We start from the raw sequence: 20238 nt of genomic DNA, 5'->3' as shown, positions 1-20238 counted from the left end.
TTCATGTTTTCATATGTTTAAGCCTATTAAGGTTGCACAGAAGCACCAATAAAAAAAATTGGTGTATGAGCCACACAAGAGTTTTTAACAACTTGTGGAATTTTGCTTCTAATTATTATTGTTAATATGAAGGTAAGCATTCCTGCATTTAATCTAAGTTCAAAATGCTTCTCAGAACAAATCTTTCTATAAAATTAATTACCTGTTGATTTCTTGTAGACATGGCTGCCAGAAATATAACTCAACTAAAACATTTAAATAGTACTTTTCAATTTTTTATTAGAAATAGAAGTTCTAGATTGATGTTCTATTGGAAAATATTTTGTCCTATATTTAGTTATTTAATGAACTAGTAATTATATTCGTATATTTTGAGCTGTGGGAATTTCAGTTTGTAATTTGTTTAATGGTGAGACCTCTCAGATCATTTGTTGCAGAAAAAATTATTTTTGTTTGGAAGATATTTTAAGAAAATTAAGCTACCTGCGTGGACAATTAGGTCTGATTACAGCTGCAGAAGAGCTGTGGATTACATATGTTTGTAGAAATAATAGCAAAAATGAAAACAGAAATTCACAAAAGTACCATTAGTGCTCTTCATTCTGCTTTCTGAGCTCCTTAAACTTTTATTTTCAAAAGGTACAAATACATGGATAGCAACAGTCATTTAAAAACATTTATCATTGCTGTTTTTATTGAGTTTGTCATGTTATCGATACAAGTTGTTTAGAGGATGAAACTAGTGAAAAAGGCAGTTATGACATTTTATCTACTTGTCATGAAATATCTAAACAGGCAATGAAAAGAGGTTGATTTTGAAGTGATGTGTTGTGTGCAGTGACTATTGTGTAGAGGGATATAGATGTTCAAATTCCACCTTACATTGACGTTGACATTTCTACAGGGAAGTATGCCAAGTCTTTTGATTTTCTTCCTCTGGGGGTCAGTATAAGCTTTCCTAATTCAAGTGCAACAGTTACTGTACTGTCTTTCAATGAGGTTTTGCAGCGGTGCAAAATTTACAGGCATCCTGTTTTAATATTGGTTGCTGTATGACACAGGATTAAGTTGAGAAAACCTTGTGTTGTGGTTTGAAATTGCAGGAGAGTTGACATTTGAATTTGCTGCGTACAGCTATGATTCATGATTTTCGTCAGACTATCATTTGGGACTTTCTGCAAATGGGAGGGAAATCTGTCTCAGTTGTGTCACCCCGTAGTTTACGTGCCTAGTGGATATTCTGTAGAATTGTGGGAAAATCTGCTTGGAAGTTTTTATAGTTCTCTGTTGAGAGAGACTGATGAATGTTCTAGAAAAGAACTGTAAATTAATTACCAATATTGCCACAATTACTTGTGTAATTTTGTCTGTTGAACTACATTAAATATAAGTATTCTGTTTTTATTCCCTTCATACTCTCATGCATTTTGCATTGGTTTTCCATTGTCCTGATATTACATGATGTCAAATCAGTGAATGAATGCAGTGATTCCAGTTAATTGGGACAGGTCAGGACAGTTTGGTTCAATTAAGCATCTGTCCCAATAAGCCAAAGCTTCATGGAAAATGTATAAAAAAAGACAAACTGCTGTTTAACTGTGTAACAATTATGTATTTAAATGAAATACAGAACAAACTAGAACACTACTAATACTACCACAGTACTATAGAACTGTGTATTAATTCCTATTAGTTATTGACAGAGGAACTTGCCTCGTGTATGCAGCCTTGTTCTTTTGATTGACTGTAAATGAACAAGATCAGCACAGACAGTTAGTGCAGATAATGAACTCCCTTCATACAATGCTTTCAAACTTGCATCCTCCAAATCTTCATTTTCGTTGTAACATAGATGGTGGTCGATACCTTCAAATCCTTCATAGTACCTAACTTGTTGAAGTAGTAAAATCCTTTCATTTTCACTCCCAGCTGTTTCTGGGTTCTCCAAGCCTGAATGCTTGAAACCGGAGTGTGCAAAATAGTTCTGAATTGTCTTACTGCTTATTTCTCACCAACAAAAATTATCTTGACAAAAGTCAACTTGTTTTTTTGAACACAAATACACATAACTGACTCTATTTAAAAACTTCACTTTAAGTTTTGTCCAACAGCCATACAAGTGCTTAAGTAAGATTGATGCTAGTTAGAAACTGTTCAGCAACAATCTCCTGTCCCAGTTAAGTGGCATCGTGTCCCAAATAAACAAAGGAACCCCAGTTATTTTCATGATTAGTTTTTGTTCTTCAAGAGTTATCCCAAATAAGATTTAGGACAGAGATGAGGAGAAACAGTTTTTCTCAGAGAGTGTTGAATCTGTGGAATTCTCTGCCCAGGGAAGCAGTTGAGGCTTCTTTGCTAACTATATTTAAGTTACAGTTAGATAGATTTTTACATAGTAGGGGAATTAACGGTTATGGGGGAATGGATGGAGCTGAGATTACGGACAGATCAGCCATGATCTTATTGAATGGCAGGGCAGGCTCGATGGGCCGACTGGCCTACTCCTGCTCCTATTTCTTATGTTCTTATATTCTTATGTCCCAATTAACTGATCAAAACTACTTTACTGCCAGTGTGTGAAACATACCAAGCATAACACACTGAACAAACAGTATCAGAACAAACAACACAATAGCAACCAACAATTTACAAACAGCTGTGAGCTATCAACAATTAGCAGAACGTTTACATGCATAAATGTCAAGAATCAGACTTAAATAAATGTCAGCATATGAACAGACTCATAATTATCAACAGAACACGGAGAGCAGGAAAGACCATTTAACAGATGTTGTGCAGGGACAGTTAGAATATTACACCTGTGTGAGTTTTGTTGAGAAGCTGGATAGCTACAGGAAAGAAATTTTGGAGATGGTGTTTAGTCCTGGTGGTGATGGACTTGTAGCGTCCCTGATAGCAATTTGGTAAATTGGTAGCTGTGGTCAGCAGTAATTTTTCTTGTACTTTTTCTCACTTTAGCCCAATTAACTGGAATCCACTGTATATCTCTTGAATTTGGAATAGTTTTCATTAATGGAAACCATTATTTCTATTTAAGGACAGCGCTATCCTATGTTAGTTCTGAACTTTCAACAAACAACAGCTACTTAGACGGCATCTGCAGATTTTTTCTCAGTCCATTTTCTCAGTTTCTGTTCCTTTTCTCTCCATATCTTACTCTTCCCTAGCAGCAGAGTATCTGCTACAGTTCCTAGTGTGTTTGCTGAGGAATTTACATGCTGAACTTGTGCCCGGTTGGACCAGGCACAGGAACAGCAAACCCATTCATTTTACTGCTAAGAATCTGCTGCAATGGATGAGTAAGTACTTGGTAATTTACATAATTAAAAAGAATAAGAAACCAATGTATTCAAAATAAGTATTTTGCCTGTTAATTAAATAAATTCATTCACTTTCATAGTTTTTGAATATGTCAGGAACATTGACAAATTTGATAGGTGATTGTCGTAAGTTTTCGTCAGCTGTTATGTCGGCAATACTTGTTCTGACACATCCACGTGACGACATTAAGTTGCACAAGGTCCTGCTTCATCATGGTTTCAGTGTGAATTTATCAGCATGTTGACAACTGTGGATCAACAAAATATAAGTAGTTACTGTTTTTTTCAAGAAAGCATATTTGAGTGGAATAGAAACAAAGTGTTGCTGAAAGCCAATTACATTAAAACCAAACTCTAACTTAGAACTTAGATTTCAAGGCTTCATCTTTTCTCTGAAAAACAAACATTTAACCACACTGAACATTTGGTATTTAAATCCCTTCCAAACCAAAACATGACTTAAGGGTCTCAAAATAAACATAAAAAACTGAGGTTTATCAAACAAACATAACTTTCACCCTACCTCCAAAGCAAAAATCATTCTCTCTCCCTCTCTCCCTCTCTCCCTCTCTCCCCCTCTCCCCCTCTCCCCCTCTCCCCCTCTCCCCCTCTCCCCCTCTCCCTCTCTCCCCCTCTCCCCCTCTCCCCCTCTCCCCCCTCTCCCCCCTCTCCCCCCTCTCCCCCTCTCTCTCCCTCTCTGTCTGTGTGTGTGTGTGTGTCTCTCCCTCTCTCTCTCTCTCTCTCTGTCTCTCTCTCCCTCTACCCTTCTCTCTCTCCAAATTTCCACAGTCTGGCTGTGCAGAGACGTGCTGACGTAAGGCTTTTGACTTTCATAAAGCAGCAGATTGTGGAAAAGCTCTTTCAGCAGAGAGGGGACCTGACTTTAGCAGGCACACTTTGAAAGATACATTTTTCTTCAGTACAGGGCTCCTAAAAGTGCAGTCATTCATGGGGGCACTCGTTCTAATGCACACAACTACATTGCCAGCATCCTCCTTCCATGAGTGCCCTTTGCACGAGGAAACTGTTTCATAGGTGCACTTTTGTTCAGAATCCTGCTTGGGTTTGTATCTTTTCCCCAACCCAAGAAAGAATCTGCCACTTCCTGCCCCATCAATAACACATGCACACAGTCCGTGTCTGTGCTACCCAGGAGCAGGCAAAGTACTTTATTGGACTGTAACTCTAAGGGATACTGCTTGAAGTCAGAGCTATGAGGAGGAGCTGTTAAGTGGGAAATTCAGCTATTGTTCCTGGAAAAGATTAGTGCTAAAAGAGAGAGCCTGGTTGTGCTGTTTTGGATTTAGGGATTTACTTATTTATTTTAATAGAGCCACTTGAGATGTAATCCTGTAGATTGCTGATGCATTTTAATGCCAAAAACTGTGCAGTTGGTTTTTAAGACCTCTTCTTTGCAGGGCATCCGTGAATAAATGTATATAAGGTCATTCACCAATAAAAAGCGCACAAGTTCTGTTACTTCAACCCATCTCTAGAGACTTTGACAGCTGCAGAATAGTGTGGATGGTTGGTGCACAAAGAAACAGCAGTTACCGTAATGATAGCAATACACAGTTATGTGAGTTTTGTACAATAAATATACAACCTGTTGCTAATTTTAGTCCAGTTATTTGGGCAGACAGATGAGAGCGTAATTGTAACTTTCAGTTCTGGCAACAAGCAGTAAGATACAGCAAGAGGATTTCCTGTTTGGTTCTCTTCTTGAAATGGTTATGGTTTTAATTTGAAAATAAGCCATTCTGCTCAGCTCAGCTACACCAAAGCCCATTTTCTAGTCTACATCTGTGTTCCACTGCTATCCTTTGTGAAGATTCGACCTGTAACTTGATATATTAGATAAATGACAGGCACATACTGATTGTAGCTTAGTATGTGGCAGCATGTAAAGGGAAGTGGTGTTTTGTAATGTCTTTACAACTTTTACCAATTAGAAACCTATTTACTCATATTGTTGTAATGCTACAACACCACTGTGCAGTGAGTGTGGGTGGTTTATCACTCCCATTGAGGTATAAATGTTTGTATTTTACCTTTTTTTCTCTCTTTCCCTTAATGTCCTGTTATTATTCAACCTTATTTGACTTCAGGTTTAGTGATTTAAATAACAATATAAATTTACTATATTTTAACTTTGCTGTCAGTCTTTGGTTGGATTGGTTGAACATCATTGGTTACCTGCTTGCAGATTCACTTTGGAGAGGGTTGAATTTAGACAGACAGGAAAATCTACTCAACTACTCACTTAAAAATCTGAGGGCATTCTAAGTGAAGTGAATGATTAAGGGCATTTCTTTGTCAAGGACTGATGTCTGAGCCATTCGGTTTATGGCCAGAGATTTGCGTATCTGTTACCTAAATTACAAACAGACTTTTAAAGCATTTCAAACGGTCTGGGTTGATGTAGTTGTGTTATTTTGCAATAAGCACAGTATTCTCTAGACCATCTGAAAATGTAAAGGTGAAAGTTCTATACCCAGAAACCATCTTCTGCAGGTTTAATTTGTTGCAACATTTGTTTACAAATCTACAAATTACTACAAAAGGCAGCATTTTGAGTATGGCGTCGAGGTGCCCTGTCTAAAATGGAGTCAATGGGAATTTGGGGGAAACCCTTCCGCTGGTTGGAATCATACAGGCACAAAGGAAGATGGTTGTGGTGGCTGGATGTCAATCATCTCATCCTCGGGACATCACTACAGGATTTCCTCAGGACCAACCATCTTCAGCTGCTTCATCAATGACCTTCCTTCTGTCATAAGGTCAGAAGTGAGGATGTTCGCAGATGACTGCACAATGCTCTGCTCCATTCGGGACTCCTCAGATCGTGAAGCAGTTCATACCCCAATGCATCAGGACCTGGACAATATCCAGGCTTGGGCTGACGAGTGGCGAGTAACATTTGAGCCATGCAAGTGCCAGGAAATGTCCATCTCAAAGAAGAGAATCGCTAACCGTCTTTCCTTGACAATCAGTGGCATCACCATCACTGAATCGGTTATCAACCATTGACAAGAAACTGAACTGGTCTACCCATATAAACACCGTGTCTACTGGAGCAGGTCAAAAGCTAGGAATCCTGTGGCGTGTAACTCACCTCCTGACTCCCCAAAGCCTGTTCACCATTTACACAGGGGTCCCCAACATTTTTTGCACTGCGGACCGGTTTATTATTGACAATATTCTTACGGACCGGGGGTGGGGGGGGGGTAGGGTTGCCAACGGACAAGAGTAGCCATCAAATATGTTGCGTTTACCCTGAGAAAGGCTACCGTAACCATAAAGCCTTGCGCGAGCACCAGCGTGCATGCATGTACATGCCAGTTTTTTTCTACAAATTGTTTTTGGCGATTCTGTTCGGGGGGGGTTGTTAATCACAACCGGAATATAGGTAGTAAGTGGCTAATACACTCAATTTCGCTTCTAAAAGGGTTTATTTAACAAATTTAATATTAAACACAGCGCATATTTTCCTCGCATGAATATGGTGATAAGTCAATTATAACTCACTTATAAGTCAATAGCATCATAACATTTTAAGTAACGTTTGGTTATTAAACACACAGCACATATTTTCCCTGTATGAACATATAAAATCACTGCAACACACCAATATCGCTGAATCAGTGGGAGCCCTGGGCTTGTTTCCCTGCAACGAGACGGTGCCATCGAGGGGTGATGGGAGACAACGATACTCGAAGGGGATTCCTTATGTCCAGTCTATTCCGCAATTTAGTTTTCGTTGCATTCATTGCAGAGATATGTTGGAAATGGAAGCAACGTTTTCAGTGCTTTCGTGGCTATTTCAGGATATTTAGCCTTGACTTTGATCCAGAATGCCGGCAGAGAGGTTATGTCAAACAAACTTTTCAGTCCGCTGTCACTTGCAAGCTCGAGGAGTTGATCTCCTTCCCGCGCTGACATGGATGACACGTGGGTAATGACCTCACGTGCGTTCAAGCTCAACAGTGGGTGTGACAGGGAATGAGGAAAGGTGCTGCTGACTCATATCGCCAAATCATATCGTTTCCTCGCGGCCCAGTAGCACATGCTTTGCGGACCAGTACCGGTCCGCAGCCCAGTGGTTGGGGACCGCTGATCTACAAGGCTCAGGTCGGGAGTGTAATGGAATACTCTCACCACTCACCTGGATGAGTGCAGCTCCATCAACACTCAAGAAGTTTGACACCATCCAGTACAAAGCAGCCCACTTGATTGATACCCTTTCCGTGAGAATCCAATCCCTCCACAATCAAAGAACAGTTGCAGCAGTGTGTACTGTCTACAAGATGCACTGCAACAACATACCAAAGTTCCTAAGGCAGCACCTTCCAGACCCATGACCACTTCCATGTCGAAGAACGGGAACAGCAGATACCTGGGAACGCCACCAATGGGAAATCCCCCTCCAAGTCACTCACTGCGGTGACTTGGAAACATATCGCCATTCCTTCATTGTCGTTGGGTCAAAATCATGGAATTCCCTCCCTAACAGCACTGTGCGTGTACCTACACCTCAGGGACTGCAGCAGGTCAAGAAGGCAGCTCATCACCTCCTTCTCAAGGGCAACTAGGGATGGGCAGTAAATGCTGATTTAGCTGGCATTGCCCACAACCCGTAAATGAATAAATTCTTAAAAATCTAAATTTAGTGTGTGACACTATTTCATTTTTGCATATAGCATGTTAAGTTTAAGGTGATAATTATTTGCACTTCAACAATTGGTAACAGCAGTTTGAATGAGTTATATTGCTTGTGAAATTGAAATGCAATCAAAGTAATAGAGTTCACAAAGTGCACATTGGCTCATGGAAAGTGAATTTAGGAATTAAAATAGAAAACCAAGGAGATGGTACATTGGTATTTTGCTTTGGGTTTCGCTGGAGAGAATGTAAACATCTTAGCAATAATTAAAAATTGGGAATTGGAAGGGAGAGAGAAGGGTGATCACCAAGGAGGTAATAATAAGCAAATTATTGCAACAGTGAGCTGAAACATCCCCAGATCCTTATAAAATTCATCTTATTGAGATTGCTGATACTATGCTGTAAATTTTCCAAAATTCCCCAGGTATGGGGAAGATTCCATTCAATTGCAAAGTAGCAAATATAACTCCTTTTGTTTTAGAAAGCAAGGATGACAGAAAGATGAAAATTACAGGCTGGTTGGCTTAACATCTATTATAAGTAAAATGTTGTTAGCTGAAAGTCAGTGTGATTATTTATTTATTGAGATACAGCAGAGAATAGGCCCTTCCAGCCCTTCAAGCTGCGCTGACCAGCAATCCCCCCCCACCCCCCGATTTAACCCTAGGCTAATCATGGGGCAATCTACAATGACCAGTTAGCCGACCAATCGATATGTCTTTGGGATGTGGGAGGAAACCGGAGCAACCGGAGGAAACACACATGGGGAAAACATACAAACTCCTTACCGACAGCGGCGGCAAATGAACCCAGGTGGCTAATACTGTAAAATGTTGTGCTAACCGGTACACCACCGTCATGCTCCTGTGAAAGCCATGATATTTGACCAATATTTTGAAATTCTTCGAGGAAGTAGCAGGCACTGTGTATGAAGGCAATTCCAATGAATGCACTGTACTTAACTCTCCAGAAGGCATTTGATGTGATGCTGCGTCACAGGTCATTATGCACAATAAAATCTCAGCTGCATTTAGTAATGTATTAGCTTAGATACAAAGCTAGCTGGCTAACAGGCAGGAGTAGGCAGAAATAGGTAACTATTGTTGTACCACAGGGACTGGAGCTGCTTAGCTGTTTACGATGTCTATATAAATGATTTAGATGAAAGCACTATAGTTACGATTGCTAAATTTTCTGGTGAGCTAAAGATAGGCAGGAAAATAAGGCATGATGGAGATAGAAGGTTACAAGGGCCAGCAAAGTGACAGGGTAAAGATCTGACACATGGAGTATAATGTGGGAAAATGTGGAATTTTCCCTGCCAAAATTGACAATTAACAAAAAAATATATAGGAGCAGAAATAGGCCTTTTGGCCCATGGAGTCTGCTCCTCTATTTCATCATGGCTGATCCATTTCCTCTCAGACCAAATCTCCTGCCTTCTCCCTGTATCCCGTCATCCCTGGACCAATCAAGAATCCATCAACGTCTGCCTTAAATATACATAAAGACTTGGCCTCCACAGCTGCCTGTGGCAACGAATTCCACAGATTCACCACTCTGGCTAAAGAAATTCCTCCTCATCTCCGTTCTAAAAGGACACCTCTCTATTCTGAGGCTGTGTCTTCTAGTCCTAGACTCTTCCCACCATAGGAAACATCCTCTCCACATCCACTTTCACCATTCAATAGGTTTCAATTGGGTCAACCCTTATTCTGAATTCCAGTGAATACAGGCCCAGAGGGATCAGATGCTCTTCATATGACAAGCTGTTCAACCCTGGAATAATTTTCATGATAAAATGCAGTCTATTATCTAAATGGAGAGTAAATAACAAATCCCTAGCATGCAAAGTGATCTGGGCATTCTAGTGTGTGATTCTAAAAGAAAGGAACCAACCACTCTCTGACGGTGGTGTCTGAAAAGAGGATGCTGTCCAAGTTGCACGCCATCTTGGACAACGTCTCCCATCCGCTACATAATGTACTGGTTGGACACAGGAGTACATTCAGCCAGAGACTCATTCCATCGAGATGCAACACTGAGCGTCATAGGAAGTCATTCCTGCCTGTGGCCACCAAACTTTATAACTCCTCCCTTGGAGGGTCAGACACCCTGAGCCAATAGGCTGGTCCTGGACTTATTTCCTGGCATAATTTACATACTACTATTTAATTATTTATGCTTTTATATTACTATATTTATGCTCTATTCTTGGTTGGTGCAACTGTAACGAAAACCAATTTCCCTCGGGATCAATAAAGTATGACTAAGAAACAACAGGTGTTCAGGAAATCTAGCAACATTATCCTTTTAGTGCTTGGAAATCTAAAAGTTGGGAAGTTGTGCCATAAGGTAATTGTGAAATCCAATCTGGAGTGACGTGTGTAGTATTGGTCTTTTTAATTAAGGGAGAATTTTAATGCACAAGTTCAGAGAGGTTTACCAGGCTAATAGGAGGTTAGACAGGCTAGGCTTTATCTGCAGGAGTTTTAGTGGGAGAGGATTTGATTAAAACTTAGAAGATCTAAGGAGTGTAAACCAGGTGGATATGAGATGATGTTTCCTCTTATTGGAGAATCTAGAACTTAGAGACACTGTTTTAAAAGTAAGGATAAATCTTTCTTTGAGGAGTGTTTGGAGCCCAGATATTCAGAGCTGAAGAAACTAAAGTTTTTGAATATTTATAAGGTAGGGGTACTTGGATTCAAAGATAGATAGAAGAAAAGGGGTGAAAGGCCACTGGGAGTAGGCATGAATGCAGAGTTGAGGTGACAATTGGGTCAGTCATGATTTTATTGAATTATGAAGTAATTTAAAGTTATGTTGCCTCCAACTGCTTCTCATTCTGATGTACATATGTTCTGCTCTGTATTCAACTTCAGGAAAAGTTTAAAATGGTGAAGAATGTTTAGAATTCATAAGAGTTTAAATTTCATCAGAATTAGTTAAACTCTCACATTGAATTCTATATTTTTGTTAAGATGAGTTCCATGCACTCATGTGCTGTCATTGTTTCCTGTTATGATAGATGCTGCTTGTTCTTCTGTCTGATACTTCAAAGCCGGTGGTGTTCATTTGATCCTTATTTATTTCTTCTTCTGTTTAACTTTTGTTTTCACCCATCAGCCTATTGAACGCAGAAAGATACATCCATATTTCTTGTGCATTTCCCCAGTGTACATTAAAGGAAGGGCATATGTTCAGAGAGGATGAAAGAAATTTTAGAGCTCCTTGCTGAACATTGGAGCATGTGTATACTGTATATGTTCACAGTCATCTCATTTTCCACTTTTTGATGTTAATGTTCTATGGAATGTGAACAGCAGCTAATAGTTTACTCTTCATTTTTATATTTTCTTTAATAACCACTAAATTCTTGTGGAATATCCATTATATAGCACCAATTACAATAATGCCAAGGTGCTACATTCTGAATTTGATACAGGAAGAAACTATATTACAATAACAGTAGCTGTATTTCAGCGAAAGATAAGGCCAATGAAATTTCCAAATTGATCTGATCTGTGCTGAACAGTATTTCCACTTAAAATTGGCACTTCTACAAATCTATTTGTAAGACATTGTTGAAATAGATTAGAGGTGTGGATGAATGGCTGGTTTATCAGTCATAAAAGAAACATTTTGTAATCATTTTGAAAAGTCAGTTCACTTAAATTCATGCCAGAATGTTATAAATCAACTTGAAACATAGAGCAGGAAACAGCAGTGTATGCACAATTCAGGGTGTGGTTGTATTGCAGAACTAATTGTAGAATAAGCAGATGATTGTGAAGTTCAGCCAACAGTATGAGCTGCAGATCCCTCTTTTACCCAGCTGAGAGCCTGGCTAAATGTAAATGGCCAGGTGTGCTTAACTTTCTCATCAGCCCCCATTTAAACTAAACTTCCTACCATCCCTGCTCTCAAGTCCAAGCTGTGTGGAAGTGACCTTCCTTTGCTTGGGTTCAATAAGCAGCTGGTTCCTAAGTTAATTTGCAACTTCTGTGTTGATCTTCATTCAATAGTGCCACAATTCATCCTAGCACACAGAATCCATAATACTGAAACTTTCATACAGTGCCACTGATGAAGGAAAGCTTCTTTGTACTTCACGGGAGTTCAATGATAAAGTTTAATGAAAGTGGGAATATAAAGCCAGGTAACTAAATGCTTGTTCCAGGGGATTTATATACAGAACAGTCTTAAAGGAGGTGGAAAGATGGAAACCTTTCGAGGGATTTAAGAATTGAATGATTCAAGCCATGCCTCTCAAATGGTGAACACAAAGGAAATCAGGGATGCATGGGAAGATCACAGAAGTCTAGGAGTTGCAGGTCTGCAGAAATGGGGTGAGTGAGCTCATAGAGGGCTTTGAATATAATTATGAGAAGTTTACATTGGAGTGGCTGCTGCAGCAGGAACCTGAGCACAGTAGTGGAGAGGGACCAAGTTTATGAAGGTTGGAAGTTGGGTGCTTGGCCAGGGTGAAAATAGGATTAATTGAGTCTGGAATAACTAAAACATTGATTGTTATTTTTGGAGATCACCAAGTAGTGGAAAACAAATTATTTAGTCCATAAAGTGCTGCCTCCTTCTAAATTGGTACAACTTATCTGCTCTTTCTCAAATCTCTGAATGTCTTCCTCCTTCAAGTGTTTGTCCAATTTCCTGTAGAAGAATACAATTAATGTTGAATCCACCATTCTGTGAGAACATGCTTTAAAAATTCTAACCAATAGTTGTATCAAGATAGAGCATGATGAATGCTGGCATCTCATTCAGTTTTTGGAGACTTGTTTGAGCATTTAGTTGATCTATCTGTCTAATTACCATTCTGCTTGGCGTTATTAATCAAATGAAAAATAACTAGTGCATAATCAAGTTGAAGTTGGGTTGAATTGTTCTCTGATCTTGGTAAACGTTTCATCACCATATGAGGAGACATCATCAGTGCGTTGTTAATTGTGGTGTGTCCTCCGAATGCTTGGCCTTTATATACTTAGCAATCAGCTGACTGGTCATCATAATGGAGCCTCAATTGTAATGTGGGGAGAAAATCTTGTCGCTGATTGGTTGCCTGGCGAACTTCCTGCGTTGTGGACTGGAATTTTGCCTGTATGGGCTCATAAATAAGATTGAGGTCAACCAACATGTCTATTTACAGAATTGCTCACGAAAACCATGCTTCTAGGAATTCTCTTGCATGCAGTGTGTTTGCTTGTGCCATGACTTCTACTGATGCCCAGTCAAATTTGTGCCCCTCTCGATCTTCATGGGAGAATTGGTCATGTCACTTTGCAGCCAGCTGATGCTCATAGATGCTTGTGGATAGTTTCCTCCCAGTTTGGCTGATGTAATATTTACTGCAGTCCCCACATTGGATTTTGTAGACCACATTAAATATATCCTGTAATTAAATATACTACTCTAGAACATAGATTTATTATTTGTTCTTTCCTCTTTGGGTTGGAAACAAAAAAATTTGAGTGAAGAAGCACTGGACTAAACTGTGATGACTTTTGGGCTAAACCAGTGTCTAAAGACTGCCTTGGTTTTCACATCAAGTAAAATAACTACACATTAGAAAATATCGGACAGGCTGATGAAAAAGAGGAAAGAGCACTGCTGCTTAGTTTCTGAGACTAAAATAGATTTCCTCCTTTTAGCTTGAATGTATAAGTGCTTTTATATTAATTATGTAAAATGCTGTTGAAATATTTATGTTAACATGGATGCAGATATTTTGTGATTTTATCAAGGCACTTGGTGGATATTTTAGAATGGTGCAAAGCCAGAAATGTACTGTATAAATAGAAGCTAGAGCTAAAGTTGTGTCCACTCTATTGGGATTGTTTTTGAAATTGGTGAAGGTAAAATTAGTTGTTAGCTTCTCCTACAGTGCACTGATCTGCCTGTTCAATGTAAGTATTTTCAATTGAAATCAAATTGGTTCAAAAGTTCATTTATTATCAAAGCATGTATCCATATAGAACATAGAACATAGAATAGTACAGCACAGTACAGGCCCTTCAGCCCACAATGTTGTGCTGACCCTCAAACCCTGCCTCCCATATAAGCCCCCACCTTAAATTCCTCCATATACCTGTCTAGTAGTCTCTTAAACTTCACAAGTGTATCTGCCTCCACCACTGACTCAGGCAGTGCATTCCACGCACCAACCACTCTCTGAGTAAAAAACCTTCCTCTAATATCCCCCTTGAACTTCCCACCCCTTACCTTAAAGCCATGTCCTCTTGTATTGAGCAGTGGTGCCCTGGGGAAGAGGCGCTGGCTATCCACTCTATCTATTCCTCTGAATAGATATACATCTCTGATATATATCTGTGAAATTGTTTAAATTGTACAGCATATAAATGCTCTTTAAAATCAAGGTCAGATGTTGATGCTTGAGAAAAAAGTCAAATTATAAAAGCATGAATTATTATTTGAGGAAGTTCCAATGTATGCAGGACCCTTGGACGCTGACTCTATTTCTAGACATTTTCATGTAGGGTGATAACCATCAGGAAAACCAGGTGATCTTCTGTCAGATGCTTCTGATGGTGATTCTGATGTAGTACACCCATCTAACAAAAATGTGCAAATATTTAGAAATAATCTTTTTCCCAGGATTCTACATACATTGGAATTTCCTCAAATAAGCACTTGAATAAACTTATGATTTTAAAACATTTAAATATGACTTCTTTTAAAATTCAACTTCTGACCTTAGATTTAAAAGGATCTTATTTACTTTTAAGCAGTGTCAGTGTTGATGTACATAGAACTATTCAGACTTGTATATTTAATTTTATATTGTTCATTATTTAATAAGCCAATTATATTCTTGTTCCTCAATTGACAAAAATGGCATTGTGAGGATAATTCTGAAGTTTAAACAGTCATATTATCGTATAGGTGGAGTGGAAATGGACAATAAGAGACATCTGGTACAGAATCAGAATCTGGCTTATCACTGACATAAGTCATGAAATTTGTTGTTTTGTAGCAGCTGTACATTGCAAGATGTAAAAAATTACTGTAAGTTACAGTGAAAAATAGAATAAACAAATAGTACAAAAGAGGAATAGTCAAGTAGTGTTCATGGGTTCAGGGACTGGTCATAAATCTGATGGGGAAAGGGAAAAGCTGTTCTAAAATGTAGAATCTGCATCTACAGGCTCTTGTACCTCCTTGCTGATGGTAGTAATGAAAAGAGGGTATGTTCCAGAAGGTGAGGGTTCTTAATAATGGATGCTGCCTTCTTGAGGCACTGCCTTTTGAAGATGCCCTCAATTATGGTCTAAGTTTGCAGTTAACACAAAAATTAATGCAGTTGTGGATAATGAGGAAGGTTGGCCTGGGACACAAGAAGATATACTGTAGATCTGTAGGTAATCTGGGTGGAGAAATGGCAGGTGGCACTTCATCCTGTCAAGTAAAATACTGAATTTTGGAAGGTTAAGTGAAAGAGGAACATATGGTGGGTATATAAAAATTGTCATGTCAACTCAGGTAATCTTAGGGAGAATAGCTATGCAGCTGGAAATAAATACTAGTCATTTTGGTCCTACTTAAAAACCAGTTAAAATAATTGAATTGATTGTACAAGTGAAATTATGAACAAGTGTCAATGTAGAATCAAAAAGGAACGACAATGCCTGATCAATTCTCCTTGATGTGTCTGAAGGAACAATATTCTAAATGTGCTCTGGAATGGCCTGTGTCATTGGATACTTCATTTGACAACATTTAAGTTTAAATATGAGAAATCCAGATTGTTTTATTATATGGCATAATGCTTAAAATGCTATTCCAAAATGGGGGCAGTATCAAGCCAATAAATCCAATACTGAAGAGGCAAAGAGCATTCGTTCACTGCCTCAGTGTTATGTAGCTCCCTTATGATAGTTGTATTAATTGTGCATAATGCATCTAAACCAATTTTCTCCTTCCAGGTGGATTCAGGCTTCAAAAGAGCTTCAAAAACAAAACGTGACAAGGAGAAGCAATCCTGCAAAAGCTGTAGTGAAACATTTAATTCAATTACTAAACGCCGTCATCACTGTAAACAATGCAATGCAGTAAGTACTAAAGGGAGAAATTCAGAGATTAAATTGACCAAAGACACATTCCAGTAATTTTGTTTTTAAGATTTGTAAACACTTCTTTTGAATTGACTTGGCATGTCAGTTTAGTCATAAACGGTAGAGATTCTGCAGGTGCTGGAAATCCAGAGAAACACACACAAAATGCTGGAGGAACTCAGCAGATCAGGCAGCATCTATGGAGAGTCCTGATAAAGGGTCTTGACCCTGTACATCGAATCTTTATTCCTCTCCGTAGATGCTGCCTGACCTGCTGAGTTCCTCCAGCGTTTTGTGTGTATGTAACACTTTAGTCCCTTACCATACCTTTTTTGCTTAACTGTTGTTATGGTAACTTACAGAACATGTTGACTTTTTCTTAAAATATAGGGACAGAAATTACAAACGTTTGGAAAAGCATGAACATATTAGAGACGCAAACAACAGGAATTCTGCAGATGCTGGAAATTCAAACAACACACATCAAAGTTGCTGGTGAACGCAGCAGGCCAGGCAGCATCTCTAGGAAGAGGTGCAGTCAACGTTTCAGGCCAAGACCCTTCGTCAGGACATATTAGAGACAGTCAGCATGGCTCTGTGTGTGGGGAAGTCAAACAGGAACCAGAGTGAGTCAGTAGGTTGGATCCAAAATTGAGCCATAGAAGACACAGGTAGAAGTAAAGGGCTGTTTTTCTGTTAGGTGATCTGTGAATAGTGGTGTTCCACAAGGACCCAGACTGGGACCATTTTTTTGTGATAATTGTTAAATATTTAGATGAAAATGTAGGTGGTCTGTTAAGTTTGCAGATTTCACAAAAGTTGGTGAATTATGGACACTGAGGAAGGTTGTCAAGGGATAGGTATCAGTAGGAAATTTGGGTGGAGAAATGGCAGACGACATTTAATCCTGACAAATAAGATGGTGTATTTTGGGAAGCTAAATGCCAGAGGAACATGTATGGTAAATGGCAGGACCCTTTGGAGTATTGATTTAAGAGGGATCTTGGTTTGCAAGTCCACTTGTGGCAGCACAAGTGGTCAGTTCGGTAAGAAGATATATGGTTTGCTTGTCTTCTCAGTTGAGGTGTTGAGTATAAAAGCCAGGAAGTTAGTATGCAGCTGTATAAAACTTTGATTAGGCCATATATGGAGTATTGTGTGCAGTTCTAGTTGCCACACTATAGGAGGGATGTGGGGCTTTGGAGAGGGCGCAGAAGAGGTTCACCAAAATGATGCCTGGATTGGAGTATATTGGCTATAAGGAGAAGTTAAACAACCTTGGACTATTTTCTCTTGATGTTCAGAGGTTAAGAGGCAACCTGAAAGTAGTACATAAAATTGTGAGAAGAGTTGATAGGGCAGATAGTCAGAATCTTTCTCCCAAGGGGAAAATGTCAAACATGAGAGGGCACAAGTTTAAGTGGGAGTGGACAGTTTAAAGCTTTATGGGACAAGTTTTTTTTTACACAGAGAGTTGTTGATGCCTGGAATGAGCTGCCAGGGGAACTGGTGAACGTAGAAATTGATAGCAATGTATAAGAGGTATTTAGATAGAGTTGTATGGGATATCCAAGGAGGAGTAACACCTGTGGTGAAGGGACTTGTCGTGTCCATTCTGGGGCTGCACACTCACCTTTGGTCCCCACCAGACACTCAGCTCTCAGCTTTGGGTCCAGGTAGTCCTTTTGCATGTGAAGTGGCCACCTCCCAGTACATCGCTTTAACAGGCAGGCAAATCCAGAGAGGGGTAGCCGGCAGGCCTCATACGCCGGTGAGGTAGGGACATGCCTGTCCCAGCATGTGAAGTCTGCTCCAGTGGACTGGGTGGATGATATCTACAGTGAGATCCAAGGACCACAAAGGCGATTTTGCAACACTTCGTGGAGAGCAAAGAGCATGACAAGGCACAGAAGAAGTCATGGCCATCCACTGCAATATAGGAAGACCTCCGTGTTTGACGACTACTCTTACCACTGTACTCTGATTTCTGAATTTAAGAAAGTAGAGCTGCCCCAGTTCAACGGCTTTTCCACTTTTAAAAACTCTCCCACACAGGTCTCCTGTCATCGTTGGATACAACAGACAACCACCACTGACAGACACATAAGGAGGCGGAGAACACAGGGATATGGACCGTGTACTGGGAATTAGGATTAGTTTGGATTGCCACTATGACTGTCGTAGACATGAGTCAAAGGGAGTTTTGTTGCTGTACTGTTTTAAATTCTGTGCTCTGAAAACCATTTTGCAAGTGATCACAGTCAAAGTGTGCATGACAGGCATTGATATTAAGTCTGTGGGTGAATTTGTATTTCATTCAGAAATGAAATAGCTGAACATAAAGAAGCTAATTGCATCCAAACAAGTTAATTGATTTGCAAAACTATGAATCAAATAATCCACTTTTATTTTGCTTCATTTTAATATGTAGTGCATGTAATCTAAATCTTGCTGATAACGCTGATCATTCTGAATACTTAATTGTGTTATGGCAGTAAGCCTGGGTCTTTTGACACATTAAGTGAAAGAGGATAATTAAGGAGGGGGGAGGTCCATTCAAAGATAAAGGAGAGAATTTGTGCCAGCAATCAGAGTAAGCAGTTAAGGTACTAAAATGTGTACTTTTGTCAGTATTTACCTTTGAGACAGAATTAGAGGATAATGAAAGCAGAGTGGGGCATGCTAATGCACTGGGACATATTGTGAAAAAGGAGGTGGTGTTAGGTCTTCTGAAAAGCATTGCAGTGAACAAGTCCTTAGGGTTTTATGGTACATATCCCAGAATATTGAAAGAAGCAAGTGAAGAGGTCTTTGACCAGGATCTTTGTGTCCTCACCAGCAATGGGGCAGAGCCACAGGACTGAAGGGTAGCAAATATTGTGCCTTCGTTCGAGAAGGAAAATATAGATAATCCTGGTAATTACAGGTCAGTGAGCTTCATGTCAGTGGAAGGAAAGCTATTGGAGAAGATAGGAATTATACATATTTGGAAAGACATGGCTTGCTAAGGGGCTGTCAGCATGTCTCTGTCCGGGGTAGGTGATGCCTTACAAGTTTGAATAAGTTTTGTGAGGAGGTGACAAAAGTGCTTGTTGAGGGTGTCACCAATATGGACTTTAGTAGAGTATGTGCTAGAGAGCTTCATGATAGGTGCATAGGATCCAGGATGAGTAACAAGTTTGCATTCTGAACTGGCTTCCTCATAGAAGACAGGGTGGTGGTGGAAGGCTGTACTGGCTGGAGATCTGTAATCAATGGAGTGCCACAAGGACCAGTGTTGAGACGTTTGTTGTCTTTGATATACAGTATAGCATATCAATGATTTGGATGAAAATGTAAATGGATGCATTAGCAGGTTTGCGGATGACACCAAGATTGGTGGAGTTGGACTCTCACAGAATACAGTGGGATGTAGTTCAGTTAGAGATAAGTGCAGAGAAGTAGCAAGATGGAATGTAATCTATGAAGTATTGCAATTTAGAAGGCCAGCTGAAAGGAGAAAATATACATTCAGTGGGAGGCCCCTTAATAGCACTGAGGTACAGAGAGATTTTGTGGTCCAGTTCCATTGTTTGCTGAAAGTGGTTATGCAAGTGGACAAGCTGGTAAAGAACACACATGGCATGCTTACCTTCATTGGTAGAAATGTTGAATATAATTGTAAGTAAGCCATGCTGCAACTTTATAAAACTTTAGTCAAACCACACTATTGTTTGCAGTTCTGATTGTCCTATTGTAGGAAGGATGTGGAGACCGTGAAGAGGGTGCAGAAGAGGTTTATCAGAATGCTGCCTGGATTAGAGGGTATACGCTGTAAGGGAAGGTTGGTTAAACCTGGTGTGTTCTGTCTGGAGCATTGGTGGCTGAGGGGAAACATGAGTGAGAGACGTAGACAGCTAGTATCTTTTCCCAAGGGTAAAAATGTCATGCAGTTAAGATGAGAGAGACAAAGTTCAAAGATGTGCAGGCAGGTGTTTTGTATTCACAGTGATGGATGGCTAGAATGCGGTGCTGGGGTGGAGGCAAATACAATAGTGACTCCTATATAGGCACATGAGTATACCGAGAATGAAGGGATATAGATTTGTATAGACCAATCTCCAGATTGGGAACCCCTGGTGTAGACAGGAGGGACTAGTTTC

General features: G+C 39.7%; 1 protein-coding gene across 3 annotated transcripts in view; it reads left to right on the top strand.

The window, feature by feature from the left end:
- fgd (faciogenital dysplasia) overlaps positions 1-20238 on the top strand; it is a 267818-nt gene that overhangs the window by 234037 nt on the left and 13543 nt on the right. For all 3 annotated transcript variants that reach the window (XM_072280391.1, XM_072280392.1, XM_072280393.1), the window contains exon 16: positions 15968-16093. In XM_072280391.1, the coding sequence (XP_072136492.1) occupies positions 15968-16093 (126 nt within the window). The remainder of the gene's footprint in view (positions 1-15967; positions 16094-20238) is intronic.

This window comes from Mobula birostris, chromosome 16 (genome assembly GCF_030028105.1).
Source record: "Mobula birostris isolate sMobBir1 chromosome 16, sMobBir1.hap1, whole genome shotgun sequence".
In the NCBI taxonomy this organism is placed as follows: Eukaryota; Metazoa; Chordata; class Chondrichthyes; order Myliobatiformes; family Myliobatidae; genus Mobula; species Mobula birostris.
Note: the sequence above shows the minus strand (reverse complement) of the source record. Positions and strands in the feature narration are given on the sequence as shown.